Source organism: Dama dama, chromosome 18, assembly GCF_033118175.1.
Source record: "Dama dama isolate Ldn47 chromosome 18, ASM3311817v1, whole genome shotgun sequence".
Lineage (NCBI taxonomy): Eukaryota > Metazoa > Chordata > Mammalia > Artiodactyla > Cervidae > Dama > Dama dama.
The window spans coordinates 73,057,843-73,074,617 of record NC_083698.1 but is presented as its reverse complement, the minus strand read 5'-3'; the positions used below and the strand labels follow the sequence as shown (position 1 = coordinate 73,074,617).

General features: G+C 62.3%; 2 protein-coding genes across 9 annotated transcripts in view; one reads left to right on the top strand and one right to left on the bottom strand.

The window, feature by feature from the left end:
- Nucleotides 1-4,731, top strand: part of CCM2 (CCM2 scaffold protein) — a 51,714-nt gene extending 46,983 nt beyond the window's left edge. For all 8 annotated transcript variants that reach the window (XM_061165585.1, XM_061165583.1, XM_061165582.1 and 5 more), the window contains 5 exons: nt 565-700; nt 1,990-2,047; nt 2,373-2,511; nt 3,185-3,323; nt 4,218-4,731. In XM_061165585.1, the coding sequence (XP_061021568.1) occupies nt 565-700; nt 1,990-2,047; nt 2,373-2,511; nt 3,185-3,323; nt 4,218-4,498 (753 nt within the window). In that variant the 3' untranslated portion in view covers nt 4,499-4,731. The remainder of the gene's footprint in view (nt 1-564; nt 701-1,989; nt 2,048-2,372; nt 2,512-3,184; nt 3,324-4,217) is intronic.
- Nucleotides 4,732-6,167: 1,436 nt separating this feature from the next.
- NACAD (NAC alpha domain containing) lies at nt 6,168-16,375 on the bottom strand. The gene is made up of 8 exons (XM_061165576.1): nt 16,270-16,375; nt 7,747-14,187; nt 7,502-7,614; nt 7,346-7,420; nt 6,799-6,945; nt 6,569-6,721; nt 6,340-6,462; nt 6,168-6,251 (listed from the first exon to the last, which is right to left on the bottom strand). Exons 1-8 carry the CDS (start codon nt 16,334-16,336, stop codon nt 6,237-6,239), a joined length of 7,134 nt encoding a protein of 2,377 aa, XP_061021559.1. The 5' UTR covers nt 16,337-16,375; the 3' UTR covers nt 6,168-6,236.
- Between the last annotated feature and the right edge of the window lie 400 nt (nt 16,376-16,775).

Here is a 16,775-nt window from a genome sequence, read left to right as displayed (position 1 = left end):
AGCTGCCAGCCTCAGGGAGCCCCCTGATACCCTTCTGTTTAATTTTCACATCTTTAGTAAGACCAGAGCAGGGATGGTGGTCTTTGGCAGCCTCTGATGAGTCTCCCTCCTCCTCATCACTGCCCACCTTCCACCTGAGTAGTTCTTCCTTCTGGGGCCGCCTCCCTGGCTTGTCCCCACTGGGAGCTCCTCCAGATGTTGCCCCCTGTCTTGGGGGAAGAGCCTCCCCAGGTGGGACCCGCGTTGACAGCACATGTGTGAAGGGTTGTGCGGTGTCAGGAATGCTGTCCATGTGCCCTGGCTCGGATGCTGTCCGCTCTTTGCCCTTTTCCTGAGGCTGGCACGGGTGCTGAGATGGCTGTGGGTGGGAGAGCAGTGCAGGAGGAGGGACAGAGGTGATGCTCCTGCGGGTCCAGAGAGCCTCCTGGGTGTGGGCTGGCATCCTTGTGGCCCTGGTGGGCAGTGGGAGACAGTGGGCCCTGTTTCTAGGTGTTTGTTCTGCATCTGAGCTGTCGGATGCCCAGGCAGCTGCCTGGAAGGCTCAGCCTTGTCCTCCATTGGCAGGTTGCCGCGGAAGAGCTGTGCTCCCTGCTTGGCCAGGTCTTCCAGATCGTGTACACGGAGTCCACCATCGACTTCCTGGACAGAGCCATATTTGATGGGGCCTCGACACCCACCCACCACCTATCCCTTCACAGTGGTATGTGAGCAACTGGGCTCCCTCTCCCCTTCCCACCAGGGCTCTGCTGCAAGCTCCTGCCAGAATAGCACTTTGGTGGCCACCGTCCAGGGCAGAGTTTGAGTCAGCACCCTTCATTCCCAGACTTCACTGTTCACGTGTTCTCCCCACTCCCTCCTTTAGGCCCCCTGGTGGCTTCCTGCATAACTCTAGGGGCCAAGAACACTTACTTTGGAACCACTGGTGGCTAAAGTCACTGTACCAAACTTAAAAGTGAGGGCTGGGAGGGGCTCCCTGCACCATGGGTGTGGGGCCCCTTCCAGGGTGCAGGCTGCCCAGGGCAGGGTGGGGGCGGCGGCTGGAAGAGCACAGAGCCCAAAGGTGGTGCAGGGGGACTGTCACTCAGAGCACCGGGGAGTGTTTCTGGGAATTGTAAGCTCATAGCACGCTTCGTTTACATGTAGCCCACTGAAGCTCAGTCTTGTAAACACCAGGAGCATCGACTTTTCAAATAAATAGTTTATTGAGGATCCATGGCTTCTGTCAGGGGAACAGGAAGAAAGATATTGGAGACAGCTCAGTGGTAGCCTCCAGGGCTGGAGGCCGCTGGTCTCTCTGCGGAGAGGAGTGCAGCCCCACACCCTCCAGTGCAGCTCACACATCCCCGTGAACAGCACAGAACCCTCTGCATGTAAACACGAATCTGCAGGGGTGCTTTGATGAAGGGCTGGTTCCCTGGCTGCATCCTCATCTCGCTGTTTGTGCTGGAGCTGCTTGCAGCCCCACAAAGATAGCCTAGTGAGGCTGGTAGTCTGTCCTCATGGGCAGGTGGGAAGGTTGAGGCCCCAGTGGGCAGCAGGTGGTTTACTGAACTATAGTTAAACATTCAGCTTTAGTGTGGTTGCTTTGGCCCTTGCATTTTTTTTTTTTTTTTAATATACTGTTGTACTAAAAGATACACACAAATCGAAAGTATACAGCTGAATGAGTTTTCACGAAGTAGACACAGGGATGTTCACTGTCTACTGATGAAGCTTCTCTTGTTCTGGCCACTGGGGAGCCTGCTTCAGCTCCGCCACTTGGCACATCTTCGGGGACCAGAGCATTGTCCTGGCTCCTGTCCAGACCCACGGCAGGTGGTGCATCTCAGGAGAAGCAGGTGTAGGTGCAGCCCAAAGGGTGCACCCCAGGGGCCTGGGTGGCTCCCCACCGCCAGGGCTCTGCCTCTTCTGCTTAGCACGTGGATACTGGGCTCAGGGTCCCCTCCCTCACATAACCAGAAGCTTCTGTGTTCTACATTTCCTGCACAGATGACTCTTCCACAAAGGTGGACATGAAGGAGCCATATGAGACGGAAGCCAGCACTTTGTGAGTACCCCTACCTGGGTCTCAGCGCTGCCCATAAAGCTGCCTGGCCCCACCTTCCTTCCCCAGTTTCAGGAGTCTCCCAGTGAATGGGCTCCTTGGGGTCACACTAGTGCTGTCATTGCTCCACTGAGACCCTGCTAGGCTGCTGGCCCCTTCTGGGTCCTTCCCTGCACATGTCCTTCTCTGTCTTTCCCCGAGCACCTCCTCCATGACAGGCCTCCTCTTTGTCTCAGCCCCTGGCTCTCACTGGATCCCTGGGGGTGAGGGTGAGGCCCGGGGCAGGGCTAGGGGGCCGCCCACTCACATCCTGGCTTGTGCCTTGCAGCTCCTTCCCCGAGTGTGCACATGCAGGTGGTGTCTCGCCCTTGTCCTTCTGCATGCAGACAGCACCCCATGCCAAGACGGTTAGTGAGAGTGAGCTGAGCGCCACGGCTGCGGAGCTTCTGCAGGACTACATGCTCACGGTACGCCGCCTGCTACTTGCCCACCAAGGTCAGAAGACGCTGGCCCCGCCGGCAAGCCTGTGTGCAGTGCCTACGGGCTAGGAGCTCCCTGGAGGAGGTGGGAGGAAGGCTTGCTTCCCTGTGGGTGGAGCTGGGGGGAGCAGGGATGCCTTGCTTACAACTGGGCCTCAAAGTCTTTCCTACCGGGTCAGTTTTTGGAAAGAGCATGAGGTGGCCAAGGCCTGAGTGTGGGGCTGCTCTGGCCTCTGGGGCTGAACCACAGACCTGTCTCTGGGTCTCCGGTGGGGAATGGTGGCATGGGTTGCAGGTCATTCCCTGGAAGGGCCAGATGGGCCTTATCGCTCAGCAGACTTTTCCCCTGTTCCTCGACTTCACGTCATTAAAAACTTGGTCAATACACCGAATATCACTCTGGGCTCTGTGTGCAGTTCCATGGCTCCTGGCAGTGGTGTCAGACATGCGCCCTCCACCCACTGATGGCCAGCCAGGCCAGCCAGGTGGCAGGTTAAAGCAGATGGCATGGGCTGGTCTCGGAGGCACTGGTGTGGGGGCCTCGGTGCTGGTGCGGGGTTCCCCTCCCTCCTGCTGACCCTCCAGCAGGGGTCAAGCTGGGTGTGAGCAGGGTGGAGGCAGCGCCGGTCACCACCCTGCCGCGGGCCTGCTCTCTCGGCAGCTGCGCACCAAGCTGTCGTCACAGGAGATCCAGCAGTTCGCGGCGCTGCTGCACGAGTACCGGGACGGGGCCTCCGTGCACGAGTTCTGCATCAACCTGCGGCAGCTCTACGGGGACAGCCGCAAGTTCCTGCTGCTTGGTGAGCGACTCTGGGGACCCTGCCCCTGGGGAGCCAGACTCGGGGTGAGCTGGGCACTGCATGCCTGGCAAGGGCTGAGGGAGGCTCTTCAGAGGAAATTGGTGCAGGGACAGGTTTGGGGGAGTAGGCAGGAGCTTGCTGCGCGGAGGAGTGATGACGCCATTCCCAGTGAAAAGCAGCCTTAGCTGAGGCCCTGAGAGAAGAGCCTGCAGAGTCAGCAGGGCGGGCGGGTACTCAGGGCCTGCCACAGACAGCCAGATGCAGCCCTGGATGTGTGTCCACATGCACAAACACAGTGGAGCGACTGTGCTTTCCCTATGCCGATCCCAGAGAACCTGGCTGGTGGAGGCTCCCAGGTCCTGGGCTCTGCCCCCAACAATGCAAGGAGGGTGCTCTGCTGATGGGGTGGGGGTGGAGGTGAAGGGCTGACGGCAGGCCTGCATCCAGTCTGATCTCTTGCTGACTCCATAGGCCCCTTGGAGTCAGCCCAAGCCAAGCCTGGAGTCCAAGGCCTGTTTCATATTGCCCTCACATCAGAGTAGGTTTTCTCACACCTACTTTCCAGGAAGTAGGTGGTCACTTGGGAGCTGGGCAGTGGGGCCTGGTGCTTGGAGCCCGGTTTCAGCCTCCCTTGCACCCTCTCCTCTCCTATGTTTGGAAACCTGTGAAGTGGGGCTTTCCTGAGGACCGAGGGGAGTGATATAAGAGTGTGGCTTCTGGCCTGCACCAGCCCTGTTGCCAAGGCAGGGCCAGTCCACAGCACCTGTCAGGATTGGGGCAGACACATGGGGCAGGTGGGGTGGGTTTATACAGGCCGTGGGCCCCCTGGGACAGGCACACATGTGCTTTCAGCAAGAGGCTTGGCTTAGGGTCAGGTGGGCCATGTGTCTGCAGGTCTGCGGCCCTTCATCCCTGAGAAAGACAGCCAGCACTTCGAGAACTTCTTGGAGACCATTGGGGTGAAGGATGGCCGTGGAATCATCACGGACAGCTTTGGCAGGTATCGCCGGGCCACGAGTTCCACCTCCACCTCCACCTCCAATGGGAACAGGGCCGCAGGCAGCTCTGACGACCAGTCCGCGCCCTCGGAGGGGGATGAGTGGGACCGCATGATCTCGGACATCAGCAATGACATTGAGGCGCTGGGCTGCAGCATGGACCAGGACTCAGCCTGATGGCACCGGGGCCCCTGCCAGTCGCCCTCCTGGGCCCCGGACACAGGTGGCTCTACTGTGAAGGAGGCATCCCCATGCCGGGGCAGAAAGTCAAGCTGCACCCACCTGCATGCCACCCTGCCTCGGGAGGGGTCCTGTCAGCCAAACCCTGGACAGCTGTCATTTTGCACACGACGTTTCTATTGAAACTCTCAGAGACCTTAAAAGAAGTTTACTGCAATGTGAATAATTTATCTCTGGTTGCCATTGTGTTTCTGCTCCAGTGGGATAAGAGCTGGGGACTCCTGTCTGGCATGTCTCAGACCCAGACGCCCTGGCGGGGCACGGTGGACTGAGCACTTGTGCCCGACACCTCCAGGGAGGGCCTGATTTGGGTGTGGACACAGGGTAGGGAGCAGGTGTCCTGAGCACACGTGGACATGAGCACTGGGCTCTCAGAGGGGCTCGCTGTCCTCCAGCCCTTCATCCGTGCCCATGACCCCAGGCCCATTCACCGTCATGGTGGTTCACAGCAAACCTGCACACCACGTCTTCACCAGAAGTGCCATCCTCACCCTGAGAGCATGGCATCTTGGAGCCCAGGGTCCCTGGTCGTCAGGGAGGCCAGTGGGGGCCCGTCAAACCCCTTGGCCTTGGTCCCCCCTGGGCGGGGCCCCTCCTGTGCCCTTGGGACATGGGAAGGCCATGGGGGTGACCTCGGGGCCGTCAGCCTGGAGGCTGGGGCCTGGCACTGCAGTGCAGGTGCGGGGAGGCCCAGCTCTGGGACTCCCTCCTCACCCCCAAGATACCTCCACACCTTGAGGCTCCTGACTGCATACGCAAGAAGCCCTGGGCTCAGCAGGGTGGGTACTTGAGCCCCCGGGAGGGAGGACAGGGATGTGGGTTCGCTGTCCAGCCCTGTGGGAACCAGGCAGGGGTCTGCAGTCCCCTAGTCTCCCTACCGCTGACAAGGGGCAGGACTGGAGGACGGATCTCAGACCTCATTCTGGCCCTGGCGGATCAGGTGCTGGCTGTGGGCCCGGGCTGGGCAGAGCTAAGGGAGACAGTTGGTAGATGCCGTCTCTAGGTGTGTGTGCAAATTAACCTGCCCTGGAAGCATCTGAACAGCTAAAGATAGCCACGTGGGCCAGGGGCCATCCCTTCCGTAGCCCACCCTGTGCTTGTGAACAGTGGGGACCTTGTGTCCCATGAGCCTTCTGTGGCGGTCAGGACTGTTGCTCTTCCCCAGGGGCTCCACCCACATGTGGTCCCTCACCCAGTGGTCTCCCTCTTTTGTCCTGGGACATCACCCCCACCCTGCGGGTCCCGGGACTTTGTAGGAGAGAGAGGACAGGGAGAGGATGGTGACTCTTAGAGTTGGGCCACAGGGAGGGGCCAGGAACTTCGGGAGATTGTGCTCTTCGCCTGAGCAGACACTACTTCCCGCAGCTCCCCCAGCTTGGGGGCCCCTGCATCTGGGGAGTTCCTTCCAGAAACTGTTATTCCCAGGTCCATGCCTTGGGCCACAGCCAAGTGACTGGACTGTCCACAATCCCTGGACAAGGTGGATTCCCTGGGATGCGGGGGAGGGACCACCACCCTCCTTGGGATCTGTGTGGCTTCAGGAAGTGTCTGCACACCTCCTGCAATCTGTTTAGCCAGAGCCTGTGCTGGAGGAGCAGAGAGGCGATGAAGGGACACCACTTTATTGAGCAGCAGAGCTAGGGGGCAGGGGTGGAGCCGGGTCTCTGGTCAGCAACTACATTGTCAGCTCCTGTGAGAATTGTAGAAAGAGAGGGTCATATTGGGGACAGGCCCTGGCAGACAGCAGCAGGGCATTTGTGAAGGGGCCAGCCACTCACCATGATGGCGTTGACGATGTCACTCTGGTTGTCCCTCAGGGCCCGCACGGCCTTGGCCCTTGACACGTTGGCCTGCGCCATCACCAGCTCGATATCGCGCAGCTCCAGTCCTGCCTCATCCACCTGGAGCGGGATGTGCAGGGAGGTGCTGCAGCGGTCCGCTCCCCCAGGGAGAGGCCCCCAGGCCAAGCTGCCCCCTCCACGAGGGGCCCAGGCCCCGTGGCCTCACCTCCTCCTCCTCCTCCTCCTCCTCCTCCTCCTGCTCGCACTCAGGTCTCGCCCTCGGCCCAGGCGCTGACTCGGGCACCAGGGCGGAGGGCTCCGAGGGCACCTTGAACTTCTCGGCCGCAGCCCTGTGCACCTGCTGCGACAGGTCCTCGATCTGCAGCACAGAGGTCCGCTGTCAGCCGAGCCTGCGCCCCAGACGCCCACCCCGCACCCCTGGCCAGCCGCTCAGACCTTGGCCTCGCCGAAGACCACGTAGGTGTCTGAGGCTGGGCTCTTAAAGACGTCAGGCTTGGCAATGACAAAGAGGATGTTCTTGGACTTCTGGATGGTGATCCTGGTGACCCCCTGGATCTGTCGTAAGCCCAGCTTGGACATCGCCTGGAAGCACAATGGTCTCAGACCTGGGCATGGGCCCCAAAGTTCCCAGATGGGGGTTGGGGGAGAGGAACAAGTCCGGGGGAGACGGTCCACCGCCAGGGGCACAAGGGCTCCACCACCCACCCTCTGTGGAGGCTCCCAGGTGGCTCCCTGTGTGAGCAAATAGGACGTCGGACTCAGGCTATGAGTCTGTTTCAACTGACAGCCCAGCCCCAGTTACTTCACCCAAGGCATCCAGTTATTCCCTTTATCCCAGGGCCCCCATTGATGGGATTCATCAGCCATGGGGTGGGAAAGGGTCCCCTTACGCTGCCAGCCCCACTCTCGGGGTGGCTGGGGTTGTCTGGCCAGCCTGGTCCCTCCTGGAGGGAGCAGGGTCCCAGATGTCTGCCCAGCGCACCTTTCGGGCCTTCTTCTCACTGCGACTCTGCTTGGCTTTGGCGACTGTCTCCTCGCTCCCGCTGCCGGCTGGGGCCTGGAGAAGAAAGGGGGTCTGAGCACCCGAGGGCAGGGCATGGAGCCCTCCCCTGGGCGCACAACCTGCCTTTTCGGGCACCTGGGCTGGGCACTGTGCGGTCTGCGGTCCTGGGAGGTCCTGCTCCTCCAGCTCGGCTGATGACTCCCCGTGGCTGTCCGAGTGCTGGCCAGAGCCCAGAGCGCGGGGCGAGTCTGAGGAAGGGGAGTGTGAGGATGGCCTGCCCTTCTTGCAGGCACGGGGCGAGCAGCGCTGGCATCCCTGCCCAGCCCTCTGCCCCCCGGGTCCCTGGCTCAGGACAGCACTGCCGCCTGCATCCCACTCACCTTCCTCCAGACTGTCGCCGTCATCCTGCTCAGTGGCTGGGAGCGCTCGAGGGCTGGCTGGGCTCCGGGGCCCGGGGCCCGGAGGCACTTGGCGAGGGGGTGAGAGCCTCGAGGCCAGGTCTTTGGCATGGGTACCCCTCTTGGGGGCTGCCTTGGGGCTGAGGAGGGTGGGGTGGGGTGGGAGGCTGACCTGCCCAGCCCCAGGGGGGCTTGTGATCCCTGAGGAGGTAGCCACCGCCCGCTGGGCTCTTGGCCGAGGTGGTGGGTGGCCTGGAGAGCCCAGGGGCTCCGCGCCCTCCACCAAGTCTTCCCGGGGGCCCCGGCAAGGGCAGGGGGCAGGGGATGCCAGGGGGGTTGGGACTGCCTCCATGAGGGCACCAGGAGCAGGGGGCTCAGGGCTCTGGATCCTGTCTTGGGGTGTACTGGGCAGGCCCCCTATGGGGCTTTCTGGAGGCTGCAGTGGGGAGGGGCCAAGGACTCCAAGTGCTGCCTGGGCCTGCTCTCCCCTGCCTGGGCCCAGCACAGGCTTTGACTGCCTCAAGGGCAGTGGAGATGTTGGGGCAGGATCTTTGGCACAGTGCCCTCCCAGCCTGGGCACAGCTCTTGAAGGAGACTCTGAGCAGGAGCCCAGCCCAGCCTCTGAGCCCACAGCCATGGGAAGCCTGTGCCCAAGAGTGGCCCTTCCCTCCTCCACTGGGCTTGGGGGCCCCAACTGGCCAACCTCCAGGCTGGCAGTGGGACACACCCCTGGGCCATGAACCACTGGCTTTAGGGCTTCATGCCCCTGGTGCTCAGCCCCCAGGGCTTGCTTTGGGAGTGAACCAGACTCAGCTCCATCACCCCCATGTGCACAGACATCATGAAAGGCTTCCTGCTCAGGTGCCAAAATGCCCTTTGCTACTTCCTCCCCACTGGAGTCAGGCTTTGGGGGACCTTGGACACCTGTGAAAGGCTCAGGTATGTCTGGGATCTCTGTGGCAGGCTTGGAGGGGCCTGCATCTCCCTCCAAGGGTGTCCGAGCATCTGCAGGTAGGTCTGGGCCACCCAGATGTATCTGATCCAAGGCCAGAGAGTCTGAGCCTCCAGTGTGGTCTGGGTCTCTCTGCTCAGGCGCTGGCCTTAGTCCCAGGGTCTTTCTTCCTTTCCTACGGGCTGCAGTGACTGTGGGTTCTGTCCCTTGGGTACAGCCTGAGTCAGACATAAGGGCCTGAGGGCTGGCACTGGTGGCAGATACTTGACTGGAGGGGAGACCTGCAGCCTGCAGGGGTGGGGAGGCTGTCAGCTCCTCTTCTTCTGACTGGAGCTCCGGGCTGGCCTCGGAGGCAGATCCCTGGACCACGGGGAGACCGGCATCCTGCAGGGGTGGGGAGGCTGTCAGGTCCTCTTCTTCTGACTGGAGCTCCGGGCTGGCCTCAGAGGCAGATCCCTGGACCATGGGGAGACTGGCATCCTGCAGGGGTGGGGAGGCTGTCAGGTCCTCTTCTGACTGGGGCTCTGAGCTGGCCTCCGAGGCAGATCCCCGGACCAAGGGGAGACCTGCATCCTGCAGGGGTGAGGATGCTGTCAGGTCTTCTTCTGACTGGGGCTCTGAGCTGGCCTCAGAGGCAGATCCCTGGACCAAGGGGAGACCTGCATCCTGCAGGGGCAGGGATGCTGTCAGATCTTCTTCTTCTGAGTGGGGCTCAGGGCTGGCCTCGGAGGTGGATCCCTGGACCAAGAGGAGACCTGCGTCCTGCAGGGGCAGGGATGCTGTCAGATCCTCTTCTTCTGAGTGGGGCTCAGGGCTGGCCTCGGAGGCGGATCCCTGGACCAAGGGGAGACCTGCATCCTCCAGGGGCAGGGATGCTGTCAGATCCTCTTCTGACTGGGACTCTGAGCTGGCCTTGGAGGCAGATCCCTGGACCAAGGGGAGACCTGCATCCTGCAGGGGTGAGGATGCTCTTAGATCTTCTTCTGACTGGGGCTCTGGGCTGGCCTCGGAGGCAGATCCCTGGACCAAGGGGAGACCTGCATCCTGCAGGGGTGGAAAGGCTGTCAGATCCTCTTCTGACTGGGGCTCTGAGCTGGCCTCGGAGGCAGATCCCTGGACCAAGGGGAGACCGGCATCCTGCAGGGGTGGGGAGGCTGTCAGGTCCTCTTCTTCTGACTGGGGCTCCAGGCTGGCCTCAGAGGCATATCCCTGGACCAAGGGCAGGCCTGCGTCCTGAAGGGGCGGGAAGGCTGTCAGGTCCTCTTCTGACTGGGGCTCTGAGCTGGCCTCGGAGGCAGATCCCTGGACCAAGGGCAGATCTGCATCCTGCAGGGGCAGGGATGCTGTCAGGTCCTCTTCTGACTGGTGCTCCAGGCTGGCCTCAGAGGCAGATCCCTGGACCAAGGGCAGGCCTGCGTCCTGCAGGGGTGGGGATACTGTCAGGTCCTCTTCTGACTGGGGCTCAGGGCTGGCCTCGGAGGCAGATGCCTGGACCAAGGGGAGACCTGTGTCCTGCAGAGGTGGGGAGGCTCTCAGGTCCTCTTCTGACTGGGGCTCCGGGCTGGCCTCGGAGGCAGATCCCTGGACCAAGGGGAGACCAGTGTCCTGCAGAGGCGGGGGTGCTGTCAGGTCCTCTTCTGACTGGGGCTCCAGGCTGGCCTCAGAGATAGATCCCTGGGCCAAGGGGAGACCAGCATCCTGCAGGGGTGTGGATGCTCTTAGATCGTCTTCTTCTGATTGGGGCTCAGGGCTGGCTTCGGAGGCAGATCCCTGGACCAAGGGGAGACTTGCATCCTGCAGGGGTGGGGACGCTGTCACTTCTTCTTCTGACTGGGGCTCAGGGCTGGCCTCGGAGGCAGATCCCTGGACCAAGTGGAGACCCGCTTCCTGCAGGGGCGGGGATGCTGTCAGGTCCTCTTCTTCTGACTGGGGCTCAGGGCTGACCTCAGATGCAGATCCCTGGACCAAGGGGAGGCCAGCATCTTGCAGGGGTGGGGATGCTGTCAGGTCTTCTTCTGACTGGGGCTCAGGGCTGACCTCAGATGCAGATCCCTGGACCAAGGGGAGACCAGCATCTTGCAGGGGTGGGGATGCTGTCAGGTCTTCTTCTGACTGGGGCTCCAGGCTGGCCTTGGAGGCAGATCCCTGGACCAAGGGGAGACTTGCATCCTGCAGGGATGGGGAGGCTGTCAGGTCCTCTTCTTCTGACTGGGGCTCAGGGCTGGCCTCGGAGGCAGATCCATGGACCAAGGGGAGACCTGTGTCCTGCAGGGGTGGGGATACTGTCAGGTCCTCCTCGGACTGGGGTTCCAGGCTGGCCTCAGAGGAAAATTCCTGGACCAAGGGGAGATCTGCATCCTTCAGGGGTAAGGATACTGTCAGATCTTCTTCTGACTGGGGCTCAGGGCTGGCCTCGGAGGCAGATCCCTGGACCAAGGGGAGACTTGCATCCTGCAGGGGTGGGGAGGCTGTCAGGTCCTCTTCTTCTGACTGGGGCTCAGGGCTGGCCTCGGAGGCAGATCCCTGGACCAAGTGGAGACCTGTGTCCTGCAGGGGTGGGGATACTGTCAGGTCCTCCTCAGACTGGGGTTCCAGGCTGGCCTCAGAGGAAAATTCCTGGACCAACGGGAGATCTGCATCCTTCAGGGGTAAGGATACTGTCACATCTTCTTCTGACTGGGGCTCAGGGCTGGCCTCAGAGGCAGATCCCTGGACCAAGGGGAGACTTGCGTCCTGCAGGGGTGGGGAGGCTGTCAGGTCCTCTTCTTCTGACTCGGGCTCAGGGCTTGTCTCAGAGGCAGATTCGTGGACCAAGGGAAGTCCTGCATCCTGTAGGGGTGAGGATGTTTTCAGATCTTCTTCTGACTGGTGCTCAGGGCTGGCCTCAGAAGCAGATCCTTGGACCAAGGGGAAACCTGCATCCTGCAGGGGTAGGGAGGCTGTGCGATCTTCTTCTTCTGACTGGGGCTCCAGGCTGGCCTCGGAGGCAGATCCCTGGACCAAGGGGAGACCTGCATCTTTCAGGGTTGAGGATGCTGTCAGGTTCTCTTCTGACTGGGGCTCTGGGCTGGCCTCAGAGACAGATCCCTGGACCAAGGGGAGACCTGCGTCCTGCAGGGGTGGGGATGTTGTCAGGTCCTCTTCTGACTGGGGCTCAGGGCTGACCTCAGAGACAGATCCCTGGACCAAGCAGAGACCTGCATCCTGCAGGGGTGAGGATGCTCTTAGATCTTCTGACTGGGGTTCAGGGCTGGCCTCAGAAGCAGATCCCTGGACCAAGGGGAGACCTGCATCCTGCAGGGGTGAGGATGCTGTTAGATTTTCTTCTTCTGACTGGGGCTCAGGGCTGGCCTTGGAGGCAGATCCCTGGACCAAGGGCAGACCTTCATCCTTCAGAGGTAAGGATGCTGTCAGATCTTCTTCTGACTGGCGCTCCAGGCTGGCCTCGGAGGCAGATCCCTGGACCAAGGGGAGGCCTTCATCCTTCAGGGGTAAGGATGCTGTCAGATCTTCTGACTGGGGCTCAGGGATGGGCTCGGAGGCAGGTCCCTGGACTAAGGGGAGACCTGCATCCTGCAGGGGCAGAGATGCTGTCAGGTCCTCTTCTTCTGATTGGGGCTCAGGGCTGACCTCAGATACAGATCCCTGGACCAAGGGGAGACCTGCATCCTGCAGGGGTGAGGATGTTGTCAGATCTTCTTCTGACTGGGGCTCAGGGCTGACCTCAGAGGCAGATCCCTGGACCAAAGGGAGACCTGCATCCTGGAGGGGTGAGGATGCTGTCAGGTCCTCTTCTTCCAGATGGGGCTCAGGGCTGGTCTTGGAGGCAGATTCCTGGGCCAAGGGGAAACCTGCGTCCTGCAGATGTGGGAATGCTGCTGGATCCACTTCTGGCTGGGGTTCAGGGCTGGTTGCAGTGGCAAACTCCTGGCCTGTGTCTTCCTTCAGGGTTTGCAGAGAGTTGAGGTCTGCTTCTCCCTTCAAAATCCAGGGCTCTGGGCCTAAAGTAGCAGTGTCTCCCTCCTGCAGAGGCTGAGATGGGACTGGGGCAACAGGTACTGGTCCCATGGTGAAACCTGGCTCTTCTCCCTGGGCCTGAGGGCTCACCCCAGTGAGGTCCAGAGATTCCTGTGGGATGTGAGGGGCCATAGCAGCAGAAGACACCTGGGCTGCAGCGGGACCCACCCTCATTATCTTGGAGATGGGTTCTTGACTCTTGGCAGCCTGGCCAGCCTCTCCCTCGGACACCCCAAGAGCGAGCTCTGGGCCCCAGGAGGCAGCCTCCCCAGGGCTGTCCTGGAGCAATGTGGTGGGCTGTGCGTGGGGCTCTCCACTGTACAGCCTCTCATCATCAGCCCCCGTGTAGGAGGCTGAGTCGGGGTCAGAGGAGGCAGCTGAAGTGTCATCCCGGAAGGCGAAGGCCTCGTCCACGCCCTCGGTGATGGACAGGTCGGACAGCGACTGCAGAGAGGATGCAAATGTGCTATCATCCTCGCCCTCCCCGGCTAGGTCCCCTCTGGGGAGGGGGACCTCCTGCTCCTCTTCGTGCTCCTCCTCCTCCACTTCCTCCTCCTCGTGGGGCAGGGGTGTCACCTCCACCGCCTCCACCTGGAAAATCAGGCTGCCCTGGAAGGGCAGGAGGTAAGCAGGGATCATCGGGTCGTTGGCCAAGAAGTCCAGCTCGAAGAAGTGGCCCTCCTGACCCCAGGAAGAGCTGCTGTCTGCCGAGAGGCTGGACTCTGGGGACGAGCTGTCCGGGGTGCCGGCAGGGGGCAGCTCCCTCTCATCGACCACAGACCCAGGTGGAGAGAAGCCCCAGCCTGAGGGTACATCCAGCCCTTCGGCCAGGGCCTGCAGGCTCAGGGAGCAGGATGGGGATGAGGCCCAGCTGTCCCCGTCTGCTGTGATGTATGAGCCAGTAGGCGAGGCTGGCGGTGAGTCCCCTAGCTCAGCCTGGGCATCCTGGGCGTCCCTGTGGGGCCCGGGGCCAGGGAGCAGGGTGGAGGCTGTCTTGGTGGGGGTGGAGGGAGGCGTGAAGTAGGAATCGGGGTCTGGGGAAGGGAAAGGCACAGCAGGGTCACCCTGAGAACACAACTCGGGGGGTGGGTTCAGGTTAGCATGCCCACCCTCCCAGTCCCTGAGCTCCGGCACAGTTGCCCTGGGCAGTGGGGCTGCCTGGCGCGTCTCCTCGCCCATTACAATCCGGGGCTCCAGGGAGGATGGGAGAGGACCTTCAGTAGTAGGCCGAACCTCGGCAGGCCCTGGGCTGGGGCCGCCCTCTGCCTGGACCGCCCAGGCTGAGGGGGCGCGGCCCGGCCCTGCATCCCAGCTGGCTCCCTCAGGCGGGGGCCGGGCACCAGGCTTGCCGTGCAGGAACGCGAGAGCCAGGGCGCTGGGCCCAGATGTCAGGGCACAGTGCTCCAGCCGGTCCCCCTTTGGGGTGGTAGCCGCAGCCGCATCACAGGACAGATCTGTGGAGACAGAAGGGCGTGAGAAGGGCAGGCATCTTCCCTGAGAGGCAACTCCCTGGCTGCAGCTGCCCGTCCCTCAGACAAGAGTTGAGCAGAGGACCGGGGGCCCACGAGGCTGGGTGTCTGCTGAAAAGCGAGGTCAGGAGAAGGAAGGGGTATTGCTGTGCCCGAGGGATGATTTCCAAGAGTTCTGACCATGGCGAGCAGCCTGGGGTCTGGCTTTCCTCCAAGATGCTCGTTAAAGATGAGACCAGCTCCTGTCTCTTAGGACACTAACTTGCTGACTCCAGGCACGTAATCTGTGCCGCCTCAGCAGGGCTTGCCAAGAAAGGTCTGCTCATGACCTCCTAGGTCGGTGGGCCCCCAGGGAGCAGGAAGCCTGCCCTCCACTCAGCTCTGGAACATTCCAGATCTCACACTTGCTGTGAAGTGGGAGTCTTGCTTCTCTGCCTTGTCTCTCTCCTTTCCCTGCTGCCTACACCTGAGGATGACCTGTCAGGGTCTCACTGGGCTCCGCTGCCCCACATCTATTTCCAGAGTTGGCACACGCGAGAGGGAAAGCAGGGGCCACGGTGTGCTGCCCTCAGGCAGGACATCCCAGCTCACTGCTGGCTCGGTGATGGCCAATTGTGGAGCACACAGGGGCCCCGCCCTACCCCATAAGCAGCTCTGAGGGGCTGTGGGCTCTTGGGGCTCTGAGTGCATTCGGCTGAGTTGCCAGCAGCAGCCACCCCCACAAAGCTGAGGCTCATTTGTGTGGGTCCCATGGCAGCAGATAGGGACTGCCCAGCTCCGGCCATGTTCTCTGGAGGCTTCCACATTCACCCATGACCACCCACAAGTACATCTCCTGTGCTTCAGCTTTCTGTCTGCAGAGTGGAGGTGAAGCTTAGGGCAGCCCCCTCCCCAGGCTCTGCCCATCTGCTGCAGCGGTGGCAGAACCCTGGGCCCTTGGGCCACACTACTGGGGTGCTGGCGAGGCCAGAGGGTCCTGAGAAGAGAGTCCTTTGGGTCCACGGGAGTGTGATGAACACCTAAACCTTGGAGGTGGGTGTGGCCGGCGGGGCTGGGTGCTGGAGACCAGGCTCTTGGCACGGACCTGGTAGGGTACCCCTGTGCACCCTCACTGGACTCCAGGACCCCGAGGCAGGCTGAGGGTGGGGTTGGGCACCAAGAGGACAGAGGAAGGGAAGCCAAAGGTCAAAGATTTTTGTGCCTCATTCAAGGCTGTTAAACAGTCCAAGCAGAGACAGCCCCGACCCACTTTACTGGACCCAGAGGGAGGCCGGGCCCCTGGGCCCGGTATGGGTTTCATCACCAGCACAGCAAGGTGCCCTTCGCCCTCCCAGAGCCACATATGGCTGACCTGCCCAGTGGCCATCCTGGCTGGTCTTCCTGGGCCTAAGGCAGATCCCCTCCAACGCTTGCTCCCTAAGTCTCTCCAAGGATTTGGGCTTGCACTCCAGGGCCTATGCTCCCCAAGCCTTGCTCCCCCAGGGCCTCCCACCTTCCAGCCCTCGGGCTTCCCCAGGCTCCAGCTCCAGCCCTGTCCCTCCCTCCAGAGCCAGAACCAGTCGCCTGCCCAGAGGCAGCTCTCAAGCATGGGGGGGTGGGGGTGGAGGGGGATGGGGAGTGGGGAGGGCAGGCACCCCGCGAATCCGCATCCCCAGTGGCTGGGGTGCAGGTGACAACCCACGCTGCAGGGGCCGTGAGGCCCATTCCCCCCCACCTCTCATACAATGGGGCGCGGCGGGGGACGCCAACCGGAGCTGGGAAGCTCACGCCTTCAAGTCGCTTTTGGCTCCAGGAGGACATCTAATCCACCCCGCCCTTCCCTGCGGTCCTGAGTAGGGGCCAGGGTTGGGCTACGTTGGGCTAGGACTGGGGACCAAGGAAGGGGACAGGGCGGGGATGGAGAAGGGACGGGAACGGAGAGAGGGCGGGGAGGGGGGCGCGAGGAGAAAATGGGACGGAGATGGTTGAGGGACAGGGTCGGAGAGGGAGAGGGGTAGAGACGGGAGGGACGAAGAGAGGGGTTGGCGGAGACACGCAGGCGGGAGGGAGAGCGCGCCGCGGCCTCACCTGTGCGGGGTCCCGGCCCGCCCGCCTCCGGCAGCAGCAGCTCGGCGCGGGCAGCCTCCCCGGGCATGGCCTGGCCGTACGCCCGTCCTTCCGTCTCCTGTCTGTCCGTGAGTCCGTCCCGCGGAGCTTGCGCGGCCACCGCCCCTCGGCCGGGGGGTGAAAGGGGTCAGTGGATGACGTCAGCGCCGCCCCGCCCGCCCAGCGCCCCGAGTGAGCAAGTGAGCTTGCGCGGGCGCGCCAGGCACTGCGGTGTGCCGGGAGCGCAGGGGGTGGGACAGCCTCCCTCCCTCCCTCCCTCCCCATACCCCACCCCGACTGCACTCTCCTCCCGCGGTCCGCGGCCCCGCCTTTCCCGCAGCATCCCAGCCCTTGACCCCCCTCCTCCTCTCCACTAACGGGAGAGGGGTTCAGGGCCAGTCGGAGGTATCACCCCTTAGTCGGGTCGGGAAGAGGCAGAAGGTCGTCAGAATTTGGGGTGCGGGGCCGGGGAGGGTGTTGGGGATTCT

Bases quoted from the DNA above. Each gene is read 5' to 3' on its own strand.
- NACAD (XM_061165576.1), bottom strand. From the start codon at position 16,336: ATGCCCGGGGAGGCTGCCCGCGCCGAGCTGCTGCTGCCGGAGGCGGGC. The intron at 14,188-16,269 runs GTGAGGCCGCGG...CTGTCTCCACAG, and splicing joins CGGGCCGGGACCCCGCACAG to ATCTGTCCTGTGATGCGGCT. The intron at 6,946-7,345 runs GTGCGCTGGGCA...TTGTGCTTCCAG, and splicing joins GTGAGAAGAAGGCCCGAAAG to GCGATGTCCAAGCTGGGCTT.